Source organism: Microcaecilia unicolor, chromosome 7, assembly GCF_901765095.1.
Source record: "Microcaecilia unicolor chromosome 7, aMicUni1.1, whole genome shotgun sequence".
In the NCBI taxonomy this organism is placed as follows: domain Eukaryota; kingdom Metazoa; phylum Chordata; class Amphibia; order Gymnophiona; family Siphonopidae; genus Microcaecilia; species Microcaecilia unicolor.
Window position 1 is genome coordinate 128,049,435 of NC_044037.1, and position 17,181 is coordinate 128,066,615.

Below are 17,181 nucleotides of genomic sequence, written 5' to 3' on the forward strand. Positions count from 1 at the left end.
CTTCTGCCGTCACTGAGGTTTCCTTTTTATATAAAGTTTCATAAAAGATCCTAAATTGCTTCCTAATTTCCTCATCTTGATACAATATAGAGTCTTTGGGACCCTTTATTTTATTGATCGTATTCTGTACCCTTCTGTTCCTCAAACCCCTTGCTAGTAAGGTCCCTGCTTTGTTACTGAACTCAAAGAATCTCTGTTGCATTAATTGTCGATGGAATTCCATCGTTTTCAGTTGGATCTTTTGCAATTCTGTTCTCCATTTTTTTAATTCCTGGAGATGCTTTACTCCCCCCTCCCTTTGATGTAGCGCTTCTAGCCTTGTCAATTGCTTACGCACTTCCAGTTCCCTCGCTATCTTCAGTTTCTTCTTATATGCCCCTTTTTTAATTAACACCCCCCGTATTACCGCCTTCAGGGCATCCCATAATATTCCCTCCGAAACTTCTCCCGTATCATTTAACACCAAATAATCCTTAATAGCCTTCCTAATATCTTGGCAGTCTCTCTCCCCATCAAGTAATGATTCATTTAGCCTCCACATGCATCCCTTCCCTTCTTGCTCCACCCTTTCTATAGTGACCCACACCGCTGCATGATCAGAGGCATGTATACTCTCAATTTCTGCTGCTTTTACTTCACCCCATACGCTCCGGCTACCCCAGAGTGCGTCGATTCTAGCATATGTTCCTTGTACATGGGCATAGTGTGTATATTGTCTCTGTCCTGGATGTTTCAAGCGCCATATATCAACTAAATCTAGCTCCCTCATCATCGTGCGAATTTGCCGTTCCACGTAGCTTCTCCCCCTCTCCTGTTTGCTGGAATGGTCAAGTTTTCCCACTGGGTAATTGAAATCTCCCCCCATTATCACCATCCCTTCCGCAAAGGTGGCAAGATCTGCCCTGATAGATTCAATGTATTGCCCCTGTCCCGTGTTTGGTGCATAAAGATTTATGAATGTAGTTTTACGATTGTTGACCCTTCCCTTTATTGCAAGGCATCGTCCCTCTTTATCTTTGTATATGGATTCCTTAACAAACTGCAAATGCTCCTTCACATAAATCACCAACCCTCCCGTTCTATTCCCTCTGGAATCAGCTAATGCATATCCCACCCCTAGACCTTTATTCAATAAGAGTGATTCATCTTTTTTCCTCATATGAGTTTCCTGTAGCATTATTATGTCACATTTCAGTCTACGCAATTCTCGTAAGATTATACTCCTCTTACCCGGATTGTTAAGGCCATTAACATTCCATGATACAATCTTCATTTCTCCCTTCCCCCTCCCACCAGCAGTTAACCCCATCCCTTCCCCCCCCCCCCCCACCCTATTCCCCCCTCCTCCCCCCTGCAACTGGCATCCTTCGCTACGTGCCAGTGTTTCCCCCTTAGGAATTGCGCCCTCTTCAGAGCCTGGCGCCTAATCAATGAACCTTTTAAGCATCCCCCCCTATTTCCCTTTGTATTCACATCTGTAAATAACCCCTCTATCATGTTTTCATTACTCTTTTTACCTTTAATAGCTAAAAATCAAAAAGGAAAAAGAAAACTAAAGTTAAATTCTCATTCTGTCCAGATGATGCTCAGGTACCATCCTCAGTGCCTGCCAACTCCTTGTCTCCTCGTGACGATCGCGGTGACTTTCCGCCTTCGACCCGCTGCCATCCCGACTGATTCTTTCTCTCAGAACTTCGTTGGGTTGGTTGCTTTGCATCATCCTTTCTAGGAATGTCTGTGCATCCCATCTCCTTTAAAGTTTTCCATGCTCCTTGAAGTGTTTGAAGTCGTCGCGTCACATTTCCCACAGCTACTTGCAAATCGAACGGGAACAGCCATCTATAGCGGAGTCCAGACTTTTGCAGATAGCTGGTTATATCCTTAAAGTCTCTTCTGTGTTGTAACGTTTTTCTGGCTAAGTCCTGAAAAATCCGGATTTTAGCTGACTTCCAGGTTATGTCTCCCACTTCACGGGCCCTTCTCCACACCTTTTCTTTAACTGGAAAACGCAGGAAGCAGGCAACTATGTCTCTAGGTACTCCATTTCTCGGAGATCCCAGACTTCTATGTGCACGTTCCAGTTCCACTAATTCACTAGCTTCACTTTCACCCTCATTATTTGTCTGATTTAGCAGTTGAGCACAAATTTCTCTTACCACTTTTTCAGAGTCCTTGAACTGATCTTCCTCAGGAATGCCCCGGAACCTCAAATTGCACCTTCTAGTCCGATTTTCCAAATCTTCTAGCAAGGTATCCATCTCTGCCCTTGCCTGTTGTTCGACTTTTAGGGCTCCCCGAAGCTCCTGCACCTCTGCCGTCATTGCTTCTATTTTTTCCTCGTTCTCTCCTAGCCGGTTACCAATCTCTTTGACTTCTCCACGTAACTCTGCCACTGCAGTTTGTATACTGCGTCTTGTAGTTACCATCTCTGCTTTCAATTCTTTGAACCAGCGGATGAACTCACTTTTGTCAATCTCTTCTCCATTTTCGATCTGCTCTTCGGGATCCAGGTCCGATTCGCTTTCTTCGGTCGCCATCTTGGCGCCTCGTGACCGGGACCCTGCTCCCGTTTTAGCGCTTGGAGCTGTCTCCGTAAATTTAAATTTCGCTAGCTTCTTTTTTGCTGCCATCGCTCCGAAGCGTTTTAGCTAGCGATAGAGGGTATTTTCGCCGATTCAGCACGAGGGAAGCTTTGTTTTCGCTCTAAAGATAGCGGAGCTCAATAATCAAGCTGCCATCTCCTTCAGCTGACGTCACTTCCTCCGTAGTGTTAATTTTTATCAGCTGTCTGTCTTCTTGCTGAGTGAGTTTGTAGTTTCTTTTCGTTCCTTTCTGTTGGTAGTGTCCATGGGTGGTAGTTTTCTCGTGCCATTGTTTAGTTTTTTGGTTGGGCATGTTGTGTATATGTTGTGTGGATGGTTTGATAATTGTAGAATTGGTGTTGCCTATGTCAAGGTTTGTGGGTGCGTGGAGGGTTAAGGAAAGATAGTAGGTGATTACGTGTATTAGTTTGTTGGGGTTCATATCAGTATTAGTTGATTAGGGAAGTTTAGGAAGCTTAGAATTTAAGATGCAGTATGAGATTATGAGATGCTTATTACACCAACATTTGAGTTACCAGATTATATGCAAAATTGGGTTGTACACTGCTTCTATGCATTTAAACAGTTTAGTACATTGTACTAGGACTAAGTCAGCGAGTATGCAAATTTAAGCTGATACCTCATTATAGTGCATATAGAATGAGAGAAAAAAAAACTCACACAGAAAGAAACAACGGGATACAGCAGAGCAAAAGCAAGCAGGCAAAGTTATAGGCAGCCTAGCAGCAGCAGCTCATACAGAAAGAAACAACAGGATACAGCAGAGCAAAAGCAAGCAGGCAAAGTTACAGGCAGCCTAGCAGCAGCAGCTCATATCAGGTCTCCAGTGCATTTATATGAAGCAAAACAAAACAGTGAGGTACGAAGAGCAGGCAGAATCGCAGGCTGCTTAATGGCTAGGGTTCTCATCGGATTTCAGGTTCAGTGGTATGGGCTGGTCCTAGTTGGGAGTTCGTTCATCCGAATTCGCTCACCCGAATTCGCTCAGCTCTACGTGTAGCAGATCACCTTTGTGTGGGTCCCCAGCATCCTCTGGGTTCTGATGTCCCCTCCGGTTCTTCCGGTCCCAGACTATTGGGTCCTCGGCTCGAGCATCTCCTGCACTAGAAGGCTGTGTTCGACAAGCCCCTTGGTGGTTTCAGTCTACCTAGGGACTTGTAATCCGGAGTGCGGTCGACCAGGCAGCTTTCCATCCACCTCGGATCAGTCTGGCGTCTCCTCGCTTGGTACACCTCTCGGGCGCACAAGAGGCTCAGAGGTTTCTCCACAACACTCCAACTCGGACCCAGGGAGGGTAGGACTTGTAGCGGTCTTCCGCGAATGTCGTTAATCGGCGAGGTTAGCTTACCCAGCACAGCTGGGGCTCATCCGGTCAGGACCTGTCGTAGTCACGCTGCAGACCGATGGCCGTGGCCTATCCCGAGTCGCTCGCTGGCTCACGCTGGAGCACAGCATTGGAGCTCGCGCTGGAGCTCAACAAGATCCTTCTGGTCCTCCAGTATGTCACCCGTCGGCTTCTACTTCGCTCCGGTCCATTCCGGTCCCGGGTGATCCAGGATGGCTTAGGTCCGTTTCCTCGGGGCCTCGGAGCTCGGTCGCCAGAGCTCCTTACCTGTCGGCCATCTTGATTCATTGTTGGAAATGGGGGATAAAGTGTTAAGTGTGTAACATTGAATGTGCGGGGCCTCAACTCACCTATGAAGCGTAAGCTAACATTTAAAGATATGGGTGCGCTTAAAGGCAGATGTTGTTCTCTTACAAGAGACATCTAAAAAAATGCCATGAGAAATTTGTAAGTCATAAGCGTTATCCCATAATTTTTTTTCTCATCCTGTACAGCCAATTCAAAAAAGAGAGGGGTCTTAATAGCGCTCTCGGATGCACGCCCATGGCATGTTCTTAAAACTGTTTATGATAAAGAGGGTAGATTTTTGTTAGTGCTGGTCTCCATGTTTAATGTTCAGTACACTATTATTAATATATATGCACCAAACCATATAGAACAGCAATTGCAGCGATATCAGCAAGGCCATCTGTTATTGGGGGGAGACTTTAATGTCACCATCCACCCGGCTCTGGATAACTCCACGGGCCAAGCGTTATATGCTAAAGCAGATAGAAAAGTGATTAAGGGGTTTTTGGCCCGATGGGGATTGATGGATTTGTGGTGGGTTAATCATGGGTCCGAGAAAGATTATACATATTAATCATCTAAATATAATTCCTATTCCAGAATAGATGGCTAGATGGGGGAGGTGACAGTAGCAAATAAAGTTCAGGAGATATATATTAAGCCGCACACATGGTCCGACCACTCCCCAGTGGTGTTGGTGGTACGGACTGGAATTAAACCGGTGGGCTCGAGATACTGGCGGCTAGATGAGGCAATCCTGCATGATTTAAAGAATATTCCAGTGATAGAGAAATACATTCTTGACTATCTAGAATTTAATGCTGTGGGAGAGGTCCATCCTGCCAATTTGTGGGAGGGCCTCAAAGCTGTTATCTGAGGGCAATTAATTGCATTACGTACCCACATAATTAAGACTCGTGCAGCGCAGGAAATAGCATTAGAGAGGAACTCCTGAAGCTGGAGCAACAGCATAAGGAGGACCCCGTTGATACTAGGGGGTTGGATAAATTGCATCAGCTGAGATTACAGCTAAATGAGCTTCAACTGGCAGAATTGGCTACCCAATTACAATATGCACAACAAGAGCATTTCGAATTTGGAGATAAGGCGGATAGACTGTTAGTCTGCAAGCTTAAAAAACAGGCTCAATGTAACCATATTGGGGGCATTCAGACACTTGTGGGAAAGTATGTTTTAACGATAGAACAAATACAGGAGACATTTCTTGAGTATTATAGCTCATTGTATGAGCCAGAACAGATACCATCCTCTCCCGCAATTGAGAACTACCTGTGGGAGATTGATATCCCTCAGCTGACATGGGGGGAATCGGAACATTTGTCGATCCCCATAACGCTCGAGGATATCAATTGGGCGATAGCGAATCTCCCGAATGGTAAAGCACCGGGCCCTGATGGGTACCCCACGAGATTCTATAAATTGTTTGCTAAGCACTTGGTGCCAGTTCTGTTGCAGTTATTTAATGCACTAGAGGACGCCCAAGAGCTTCCTTATTCTTGGAGGCTGGCAGCGGTTACCCTATTATTAAAACCAGGGAAAGATCCCCAGCTATGTGGCTCGTACAGGCCAATTTCACTACTTAACGTGGACTATAAGATCTTTACCAAAATTTTGGCCTGCAGGCTACAGGAACGATTGCAGGGTATAATACATGAGGATCAAGCGGGATTTATAACAGGACGCCAGACATTTGATAATATTCGATGCTTGATGCATATTATTCAGCAAGTGAGGGATGAACAGATACCGGCGGTGCTACTCTCGATAGAAGCAGAAAAAGCATTTGACCGTAAAAAAGCATCAGTAAAACAGGTAAAAGAGTTTTTGACGCAGTATGGTCAGTTATCAGGATTTAAACCTAACTTAGCTAAATCAGTGTTTCTCAATCTTACGGTACCTTCTAGTGAAATGCCGGGTCTTCGGGCAGCATTTCCTTTTGTCTGGGCAAATAGATCTGTCAGATACCTGGGTATACAGATAACCCCCGAAGCTGGAGGGCCTTTTTTCAGCCAATTTTCCCCCCAAAACAGAGGAATTATTTAGGGAACTTGATAGATGGGAAGGGCTTAATATATCATGGAAGGGTTGTATTCATGCCATCAAGATGATGCTGCTTCCTAAATTACGTTATCTTTTTTTGCACTGCCTATCCCGATTCCATCTAGCTTTTTTGCAAAACTTAGCCGTAAAGTATTTGCGTACATATGGAGGAAGCGCCCACCGCGGGTGAGATGTGCCATGATGTACCAACCATGCGAGCGGGGAGGTATGGGAGTCCCCAATTTTTACCTGTACTACCAGGCAGTGCAACTGCGAGTCCTGGCAGAGTGGACCCCAGGGGCGTCTAAGAAGTGGATACACTGGGAGCGGGCATGGTTAGGTAGGCGTGAGATAGAGGACATCTTGTGGGTGACAGGTGGGGAGCTGGCGTCTATAATCAAGAGGCTGCCACTGGGGTTGAAACAGCCACTCTCGACGTGGTATCAAATTCTGAGGCGTATGTTCCCGGAGAGGAGTTACTACCGACAAACAGCAATAAGGTGGGTGGTGGGATTTCCATTTGGGGGATCGGAAAGGGCATTTAACATCTGGGCTCAGGCGGGATTATGCACATTAGGACAAGTATGGAGTAATGGGGAGATGATCAGCTTCACAGATCTTCAGGAAGAATATGGTCTGATGGAGAGGGACTTAGTGTTCTATTGTTGTCTACGAAGTTTCCTTATGCGGTGGGCGTGTGATGAGCTAGAGCTAGCAGAGACGGCCCTGGAATTAGCGATGCATGGAGGAGGAGATAAGGGAAGTATTTCACTTATTTACTTGGCTCTGTTGGGACGCACTGATCCTCAGGTATTATATCATGCAAAGTGGGAGGATGTACTACAGATCACATATACCAAAGCAGTGTGGATAAGGAACTATAAGTATCTACTCAAACCATCTTTAGCACAATCTGTTAATGAGAATGGATTTAAAATGTTATATTGGTGGTACTACACACCTGATCGGCTACAAAAATTGTACCCAGGATCCTCGGGGCAGTGCTGGCGGGAATGTGGTCACAGGGGTACGTTCTTCCACATTTGGTGGGAATGTGTGAAAGCAAAAACCTATTGGGATACTGTTCTGGAATTGGTCAACAAAGTGCTTCAACAGATGTACCCCTTTGGGGCGGAATATTGCCTTCTCCATTTCAGACCTGCATCAATCCCCAGTTGGCATCATAGACTGGCGATTAAATATTTTGTAGCAGCAAAAATAGCATTGGCACGTGCTTGGAGGCAATTGGAACTACTGGACTTACGTGTGGTAACTCAGAAGGTGGACTACCTCTACCAGATGTCGAAGTTAATGGCTATGCGGAGAGGCTCCATGATGGGTTTCACGAAAATTTGGCAGTTATATGAACAGTTTCATGATCAAGGTCATTCACCACCGGGATGGGAGGGTGGGGGGGGAATTTGGGGGAAAGCTGTTATAACTCTTTATGAAGCTATATGTAAAAGTTATGATGTGGCTGTAATTTGACTTGTTCTCAATAAAAACTTCTAATTAAAAAAAAAAAGAACTGAGAGGCTCCACGTGTAATCACAATGGTACAGAAAATCCCACATATGCTTATTAGTACAAGCTATGAAATTAACCTTCCTTCCAATGACTGCATCATATGTGATGACAAGTATCCACGGGGAACACCCATTACAGGTAAGCAATTTTGTTTTATTACACTGTTAATGCATTTCTTGATTAGCTTTTGAAAACAAACATTTCCTTTTTCAGTTTAAAACAGAATGAGTAGGTCAGAGCAAAAGATGACCTTGCCTGGACATAAAGGGACATACATTTTATCATAGGCTGCCAACTTGAAATATCCATAAACATACCTGTTTTTATAAAACATAAAAGCACATAGGTGCCTACTTTGCTAATATAGTTGTACAGTGACCCCCTAATAGTGCAGTTTCTCGCACAGATATACAATTGCTCTGAAGAAAGTTTAAATGTGTGTATATATTGTATGTTCATATAAAAATATTTTATAAAATGTGAGAACTTTGAAATTCCACTCCTGTTCTGCCCAAACTATGTCCCCAGGAATCTATATAAATAAAATCCCCCTCAGACATTCTGAATCCCCCTCAGACGTTCTGAAGCTCACCTCTCTCCAACTGTGGCTCCTGACCTAGGCTATTCGGACTCCCGCACTCAGCCACGCCCATCTGTGCCCTAGGCCACGCCCCATCTGGACATAAAAAGCACTCTCAACGTTCCATTGACCACTGACATCAATGAAGCCAGTTCGTTTGTTCGAAGCTCTGTAGCAGCAGATGTGGGCCCCGCCCTCGCGTCAAACGTAATGACGTTGAGGGCGGAGCACATTCAAGGAGCCAATCAGTAGCCGAAAGCAGGAGAGGCCAGGTTCACACTCTCGCACAGGACGAAGAGGGAGGGCGGCAACACGGCGAGCAAATGGCTGCGGCGAGTGTCCAATGTGGAGGAGGCGGGTGAGGGCTCGGGGTCGAGGACCACTGGCGACTCGGAAGCGAGCGGGGGGGGGGGGAGGAAACACCACTGGCTACGACTCCAGCGCAGCCGTCATCCCATTCACTAAAAACAAAAGAAGCAAACCTATGACATGCTTCAGGACGTTTAATACACAGGAGTGGAAGTGACCCAAGCAAGTGTACGGTAAGCAAGGAAGCCCATTGGTTAATCTCTGTTTCAACTCCCCCACGCAGCCGTCATTGCTATACACTCACAAACAAGCAAACCTAGGAGCTGCTGCTTCACATTGTCGTTTTTAAATTGAGGACAAAAGGAGAGGGGACACAGACAGACCCTGCAACTGGGAGGGGGGACCCTGCAGCTGGGAGAAAGGGACGGGGGGAACCCCCCTGGAACTGGGAGGGGGGGAATCCCCCCTGCAACTGCAACTGGGAGACAGACCGGGGGGGGGGGGGAGACCCTGGCACATACTCTCATTCTCACACACACACTCGCACCCAGTCTCACTCTCCCTCTGTCACACACACGCGCGCACATTCACTCTCTCTCACACACTCACTCTCTCAAACATACACACTCCGAGGAAAACTTTGCTAGCGCCCGTTTTATTTCTGTACGAAACGGGCCTTTTTTACTAGTGTCTGTATAACGATCATATAAAAAGTGCAGTCTTGTATTGTACCTAGTTTTATGTATGTTGTGATATCCCCCTTCTCGCTCAGGGTGACCTGGTTCCCACTAAGCAAATTAAACAGGTCTCGCCAGCTGCATATTTCTCAGGCAACTCTTTATTCCAGCCCCTGGGCACACTTCTTCTAGCTTAATACTTTATGCTTTCATAGGTCTTCACACTGAGCCTCCCCACACAGATACATGGGCTCAGTACCAGCTTCAATACTTTGGGGACTCCCAACCCCAGGCTTTGCAGCCTGCTTCTCTCAGTACTTTGGACACACAGACCTGGGCACACAGTCCTCCCTTTGAACACACAGTTCTTTACCAGTACTTGGGACACACAGTTCTGGGCACATAGTCCTTCCTTTGAACACACAGTTCTTTACAAGTACTGAGGACACACAGTCCTTCCTCCTTTGAACCCACAGTTCTATAAGTACTGAGGACACACAGTCCAACACTAATGCTTTAGGGACTTCTTACCCCAGGATTTTCAGCCTGCTTGTCTCCTTTGGACACCCAGTCCACCACAAGTCCATAAGGTTAGCCAGTATCTTCCAAGGGGATCTCTCTTCTTCTGCTGCCAGCTCACTTCTCTTCCTTTCACAACTCAGGTGGGGTATAAAGTGGTTAATCGCTAAACAGGCCCTAGCCCATAACCGGCTACAGCTGTTGCCACCCCCAGGACTCTCCCCGGTCCTAGCAACCTCTTACTTCTCACAATGTATATCCATGTGCAATTTTATAGCAGCCAGTTACCGCATGTAAAACATTCTGTATACCTAAGAACATAAGAGTAGCCATACTGGGTCAGACCGATGGTCCATCTAACCCAGTATCCTGCTTCGAACAGTAGCAAATCAAGTCACAATTACTTGGCAAAATCCCAAAGAGCAGCAAGAAAATGCTTTTTAAAAATTATCTCCAGAATTAATTATAGTCTAGGTGGCAATAATGTTGTGAATGTACAGAGGAAACTAAGAGATAAGGAAGGAGTTCATGTATTTGAATTATAAGACGGGGAGATGCTGGACCTGCAGGAGGGAGCAAAGGGAGAGGGGGGAGAAACTGCATATGGGAAGGGAACAGAAGGGGGGAATGTTAAGAAGATGAAAGAGAGAAAAATATTATGCTTTTACAAGCTAACATTTCAATGAGATGTTAAAAGTAAATATTCAGTAAGCTAGTGAGCAGGAAAGTGAGACATAGATAGGTTTGCTGCTGAACATCTCCAAACCAAAGCATGAGCATAATTTTATTCTCCTAACTTTAGAACAGCCTTCCACCCTGACAATATTTATATTCTTAAATTCATACAATCAGCACTGAGTTTATAAAGATTTACCATGCCTTGGGAATATCTCCAGCTCTGCCCCTTCCTATGAAGATACATTTTTTTGTTGCATAAGTTACACACAGAAAAGTTACCCACTATACGGAATATTGTCTGGCTAACTTAGTTTGCTGGACAATCTTTTGAATATTGATCCCTTAACCTAAAGTTTTTGTGAGAGCTCTTTGTGCTTAGCCAGTATGGGGATCTATTCTTGCATACCTAACTTTGCAAATTAAATTTTAGCCAGCAAAGTTTAGGCAGGTTATTGGCCACCACCTAGCTCAGTTTAGATGGGCTGAAATGTTTGACAAAGTTTAACTTAGTTGGCTAAAATCTGACTGGCTAGAACAGGTGGTGAAGTTGTGTTTCCTTTTTATTTTTTAGTAAACTAATGAATGACTATAAAGGATTTATTTACTTATTAAATTAGAATAAATAGATCACCATGGCACCCAATGTATATAACAAAAACCTGTCTACAGTTTCCCCGAGCTCTGCTGTCTTGGGTCCCACTGCACATGTCTGGCCTGAGTTCTATCACCCTTACCCCAATGTACAATGATGCTACAAGGCATCTCTGTGCTCTGGCCAGCAGTAGTGAGATTCATGCCAACATCAACTAGAAGATTCAAACACCAAGGCAACAGTACTGTTACTAAGAAGTTTAAATATAATCAGTTAGCTGTCTGCAATAAAGTTATGCAATTGGGAAGTAAAAAATAAATGAGAAATTAATAGTATGACAACAAAGGTATTTCTGAATAAATCTAAGAAAAGTAGCTATAATTGTTCTTTTAAGAATCTGCTGATGTAAATTTCCATATCTTGCAAGCTAATCTCTAAATAATTCTGATGATTCTTTTTTTTCCTCAGGGTCCCCCGGGTCCCCCGGGTCTCCCAGGTCCTCCAGGTCCCTCTGCGCCTAAAGTATTCCCATATGGTGGTAATGTAAGTATCCGGAGTGAAAGAAAGAGGAGGATGCTCATTGGACTGCTGCAACTACTGTTTTTCTTCTTGTTTTTAGTTTTCCATGTATTTTTAAACTGCTTTTAGTCAGATTTTCTTCTTTTTCTGAAGACACATTCACTATATTTCAAAAGTGGGCCTCTGTAAACATGGAAGATTTAGTGGAACAATTTGACAAATTGACGAGTAGCAAATCGCCAGGACCAGATGGTATACATCCCAGAGTATACCATCTCTGGGACTGCTGCTTTTTAACATATTTATAAATGACCTAGAGATGGGAGTAATGTAAGCATGTATAAATAAATAACTCTTAGGGGAAAAGCTACCCAATGAGTAATTCCAAGGTTCCCGTTTACAGAAGTCTGGCTAAACAACTTCTTAGCTCTGCCTAGGGGTATTATTCTACAGGAACCTGCCTCTTCTGGTGCCTACACCAGAACTTTCCTTCCGTTGTAGAGAACTGTGATAAAGAAAAGTCACAGCTGATATATATTAGAATTTATTATAAAGATAAGAAAATATAAATGATACACTCTGCAATAAGGCTTAGGTACAAATATAAAGACCTTATGCTGATAAGAAAACTATAGAATGTATTGTCTAACTAAAATACTGTTATCACTGGTTACTAGGTTATACACAATCCCGATTTGTAACTGACTAGGTCATGAAGTAATACAGTTAGCAGCACATCTTCCTGACCACAGTTCTGAACTAACCCACCTTTGCTGAGGTAAGAACCCACTCACTTATCCCAGACTAATCGGAAATAAATCCCTGTAATTCTCACCGAGCTGACTCTTGGGTGGTCTCTCAGATGAGGTTGGCACAGGTTTTCGCCCTTTGACTCAAACTGTCTTCCACAGCGAGTCAGTCTTAGAGAATAGCCCAGGCCCTCTGCAGCAAGCAGGATTACAGTCGCTCTGGCCGGTACAGCTGGACCAACAGGTATTTTCTTCAGATAGACAGGTCACAAGGTTGTGGACCACTTCAGGTCTCGCTGGTCTTCTCTCCAGCTCCCCAGACCAGCTCCTCGTCTTCCAGGCGAACCCCACAACAACTGCCAGACCCTTTTCTTAACCTCTCGTTCCTGCTCTTCCAGTCCCCGATTCTCAGGTGACCAGACAGCAACCAATCATGATCTTGTCCAGCTCCTTCCCTGAGCAAGAAACGACCTTTTCTTGACCTTCAAATTGTTACATTGTGATGGGCATTCCTGTCTCTCATCAGGCTTGCTGGCGCCATGGTCTGCCTCCCTTTTCCTTATCAGGGAGGTAAAAGGGGGGGAAGGTAGCCCACTGCATGTCCTTGAGTTTTTCCAGGCCTGCCAGTGATTTACCACAAGCAGAGAGCTGACACAAACAGAAAGTTGAATCTGCTTGCTGACTGAAATACAGGGTCATAGTTCACAGACCCCATCTTGATATAGTTGTATTCATAGGCTGAGACCAGCAGAGTGAGACTCACAGGGAAATAGCCCTACAGTAACTAGTGAGGTAATTAAATTTGCTGATGACACAAAGTTATTCAAAGTCATTAAATCGCGGGAGGATTGTGAAAAAGTACAAGAGGACCTTACGAGACTGGGAGACTGGGCTCTAAATGGCAGATGACGTTTAATGTGAGCAAGTGCAAAGTGATGCATGTGGGAAAGAGGAAGCCAAATTATAGCTACGTCATGCAAGGTTCCACGTTAAGAGTCTCGGACCAAGAAAGGGATCTAGGTGTCGTCGTTGATACGTTGAAACCATCTGCTCAGTGTGCTGCTGCAGCTAAGAAAGCAAATAGAATATTAGGTATTATTAGGAAAGGAATGGAAAACAAAAATGAGGATGTTATAATGCCTTTCTATCACTCCATGGTGCGACCGCACCTCGAATATTGTGTTCAATTCTGGTCGCCATATCTCAAAAAAGATATAGTGGAATTAGAAAAGGTGCAGAGAAGGGCGACGAAAATGATAAAGGGGATGGGATGACTTCCCTATGAGGAAAGGCTAAAGTGGCTAGGGCTCTTCAACTTGGAGAAAAAGCGGCTGAGGGGAGATATGATACAGGTCTATAAAATAATGAGTGGAGTTGAACGGGTAGATGTGAAGCGTCTGTTCACACTTGCTACAATGTAGTAAATTTAAAACAAATCGGAGAAAATATTTCTTCACTCAACGTGTAATTAAACTCTGGAATTTGTTGCCAGAGAATGTGGTAAAGGCGGTTAGCTTAGCGGAGTTCAAAAAAGGTTTGGACGGCTTCCTAAAGGAAAAGTCCATAGACCGTTATTAAATGGACTTGGGGCAAAATCCACTATTTCTGGGATAAGCAGTATAAAATGTTTTGTATTTTTGGGGGATCTTGCCAGGTATTTGTGATCTGGATTGTCCACTGTTGGAAACAGGATGCTGGGCTTGATGGACCTTTGGTCTTTCCCAGTATGGCAATACTTATGTACTTATGTACTAATAGAATTGAAAAATGAACTTTTAAAGCTATTGTTAGTAATATTTAATTTATCTTTAAAATCAAGCATGGTACTGGAAGATTGGAGTGTGGCCAATATAACGTTGATTTTTAAAAAGGGTTCCAGAGATGATCCCGGAAATATAGACCAGTGAGCTTGACATCGGTGCTGAGCAAAATAGTAGAGATTATTATAAATAACAAAATTACAGGGCATATACATAAGCATCGATTAATGAGACAAAGCCAAAATGGATTTAGTCCAGGGAACCTCACCAATCCACAACCTTGTGAACTGTCTACATTTCTTTGAAGGAGTGAACAAACGTGTATAAAGGTAAGCCGGTTGATATTGTGTATCTGGATTTTCAAAAGGCATTTGACAAACTATCTCATGAAAGACTCTTGGATATTAGTAAGTCATAGGATAGGAGGCAATGTTCTATTGTGGAGTTAAAAGATAGAAAACAGAAAGTAGGGTTAAATGATGGGGTTCTCCAGGGGTCTATCCTGGGACCGCTTCTTTTTAACATAAGTGATCTAGAGATAGGAATAACTAGGCAGGTAATTAAATTTGCTGATGACACAGAGTTATTCAAAGTTGTTAAATCACAAGAGGATTGTAAAAAATTGTAAGTGGACCTTACGAGACTGGGAGACTGGCAAATGACTTTTAATGTGAGCAAGTACAAAGTGATGCATGTGGAAAGAGGAACCCAAACCATAGTTACGTGATGTAAGGTTCCATATTAGGAGTCACCACCCAGGAAAAGGATCTAGATGTCATCGTTGATGATACGTTGAAACCCTCTACTCAATGTGCAGCGGCGGCGGCTAAGAAAGCAAATAGAATGTTAGGAATTGTTAGGAAAGAAATGGAAAACAAAACTGATAATATTATAATGCCTTTGTATTGCTCCACGGTACAACCGCTTCTCGAATACTATGTGCAGTTCTGGTCACCGCATCTCAAAACAAATATAGTGGAATTAAAAAATGTACAGAGAAGGGCGACAAAAATGATAAAGGGGATGGGACTGCTTCCCTGTGAGGAAAGGCTGAAGTAACTAGGGCTCTTCAGCTTGGAGAAAAGACAGCAGAGGGGAGATATGATAGATGTACATAAAATAATGAGTGAAGTGGAACGGATAGATATGAATCACTTGTTTACTCTTTCCAAAAATACTGGGACTAGGGGGTACACACAAAAGCTGCTAAGTAGTAAATTTAAAATGAATCGGAGATAATATATCTTCACTCAACGTGTAATTAAACTTTGGACTTTGTTGCCAGAGCATGTGGCAAGAGCAGTTAGCTTAGCAGAGTCTAAAAAAGGTTTGGATAATTTCCTAAAAGAAAAGGTCATAAGCCATTATTAAGATGGACATGGGAAAGTCCACTGCATATTCTGGGATAAGCAGCATAAAATTTGTTTTGCTGTTCTGGGATCTTGCCAGGTACTTGTGACCTGGCTTGGCCGCTGTTGGAAACAGGATACTGGGCTTGATGGACCTTCGGTCTGTCCCAGTATAGCAGTTCTTATGTTCTTAAGGCACTGAGAATAATGGATTTCCTGAGCTTTCTGTAAAATGGTACAATTTGTTTCTACATATACATAGTACTTCTACACTTCTGTGCCTATGCAGTTTCTCTGTGTTTCCTTTTTTCCACTGGACCAGTTAAATGTGTTTCTGTAGACTCCAAAGTTTGCCGTTCAGTGTTTTTTGTTTTTAGGCCTGCCGTCAATCAGTAATTTTCTCATTTTATCCACTGAATTTCCTAATCAGTTTTTACTCTCTTATTTTATTTTATTTTTATTTATCTTCTGAATTACTTTTTCTTGCCTTCCCTTTGTATCCTTGCCCTAATATTTTTGAGCAGGAAACAAGGTATTGAATAGGTCTCCATTTTTGTTTCTCTTGCGAAGTCTCTCTATGAAGACAGAGGTAGGCAGCTTTCATTCCCCGTTTGCATCAGTCACTTGAGCTTTCATTCTACTACTACTACTACTTATCATTTCTAAAGCGCTACTAGATGTACGTAGTGCTATACACTTGAACATGAAGAGACAGTCCCTGCTCGACAGAGCTTACAATCTAATTAGGACAGACAACAGGACAAACAAGAGATAAGGGAATATTAAAGTGAGGATCATAAAATAAGGGTTCTGAACACGTGAATAAGGGTTAGGAGTTAAAAGCAGCATCAAAAAGGTGGGCTTTTAGCTTAGATTTGAAGACGGCCAGAGATGGAGCGTGATGTACTGGCTCAGGAAGTCTATTCTAGGCATATGGTGCAGCAAGATAAAAGGAACAGAGTCTGGAGTTAACGGTGGAGGAGAAGGGTGCAGATAAGAGAGATTTACCCAGTGAATGGAGTTCCCGGGGAGAAATGTAGGGAGAGATGAGAGTGGAAAGGTACTGAGGAGCTGCAGAGTAAATGCACTTATAGGTCAATAAGAGGAGTTTGAACTGTATGCGGAAATGGATAGGAAGTGACTTGAGTAGAGGGCTAATATGAGCATAACGACACTGGCAGAATATTAGTCGTGCAGCAGAAGTTTGAACAGATTGAAGAGGAGAGAGATGGCTAAGTGGGAGACCTGTGAGAAGCAAGTTGCAATAGTCTAAGCGAGAGGTGATAAGAGTGTGGATGAGGGTTCTGGTAGTGTGCTCAGAAAGGAAAGGGCGAATTTTGGTGATATTATAGAAAAAGAAATAACAGGTTTTAGCAGTCTGCTGAATATGTGCAGAGAAGAAGAGGGAGGAGTCGAAAATGACCCCAAGGTTACGAGCTGATGAGACAGGAAGGATGAGAGTGTTATCTACAGAAATAGAGAATGGGGGAGGAGGAGAGGTTGGTTTAGGAGGAAAGATAAGAAGCTCAGTCATCAGCGTAAAGATGATACTGAAAACCATGAGATGATACTGAAACCAAGGGACGAAGTATGATGGAGAAATAAGAGGTCCCAGGACAGATCCC

The 17,181-nt window shown here is 43.7% G+C and overlaps 1 protein-coding gene across 1 annotated transcript in view; it reads left to right on the forward strand.

Annotated features, from left to right (window-relative positions):
* COL18A1 (collagen type XVIII alpha 1 chain) overlaps nucleotides 1-17,181 on the forward strand; it is a 782,170-nt gene that overhangs the window by 652,792 nt on the left and 112,197 nt on the right. Inside the window, exon 22 of the mRNA XM_030210084.1 lies at nucleotides 11,648-11,722. Coding sequence (XP_030065944.1) covers nucleotides 11,648-11,722 — 75 coding nt within the window. The remainder of the gene's footprint in view (nucleotides 1-11,647; nucleotides 11,723-17,181) is intronic.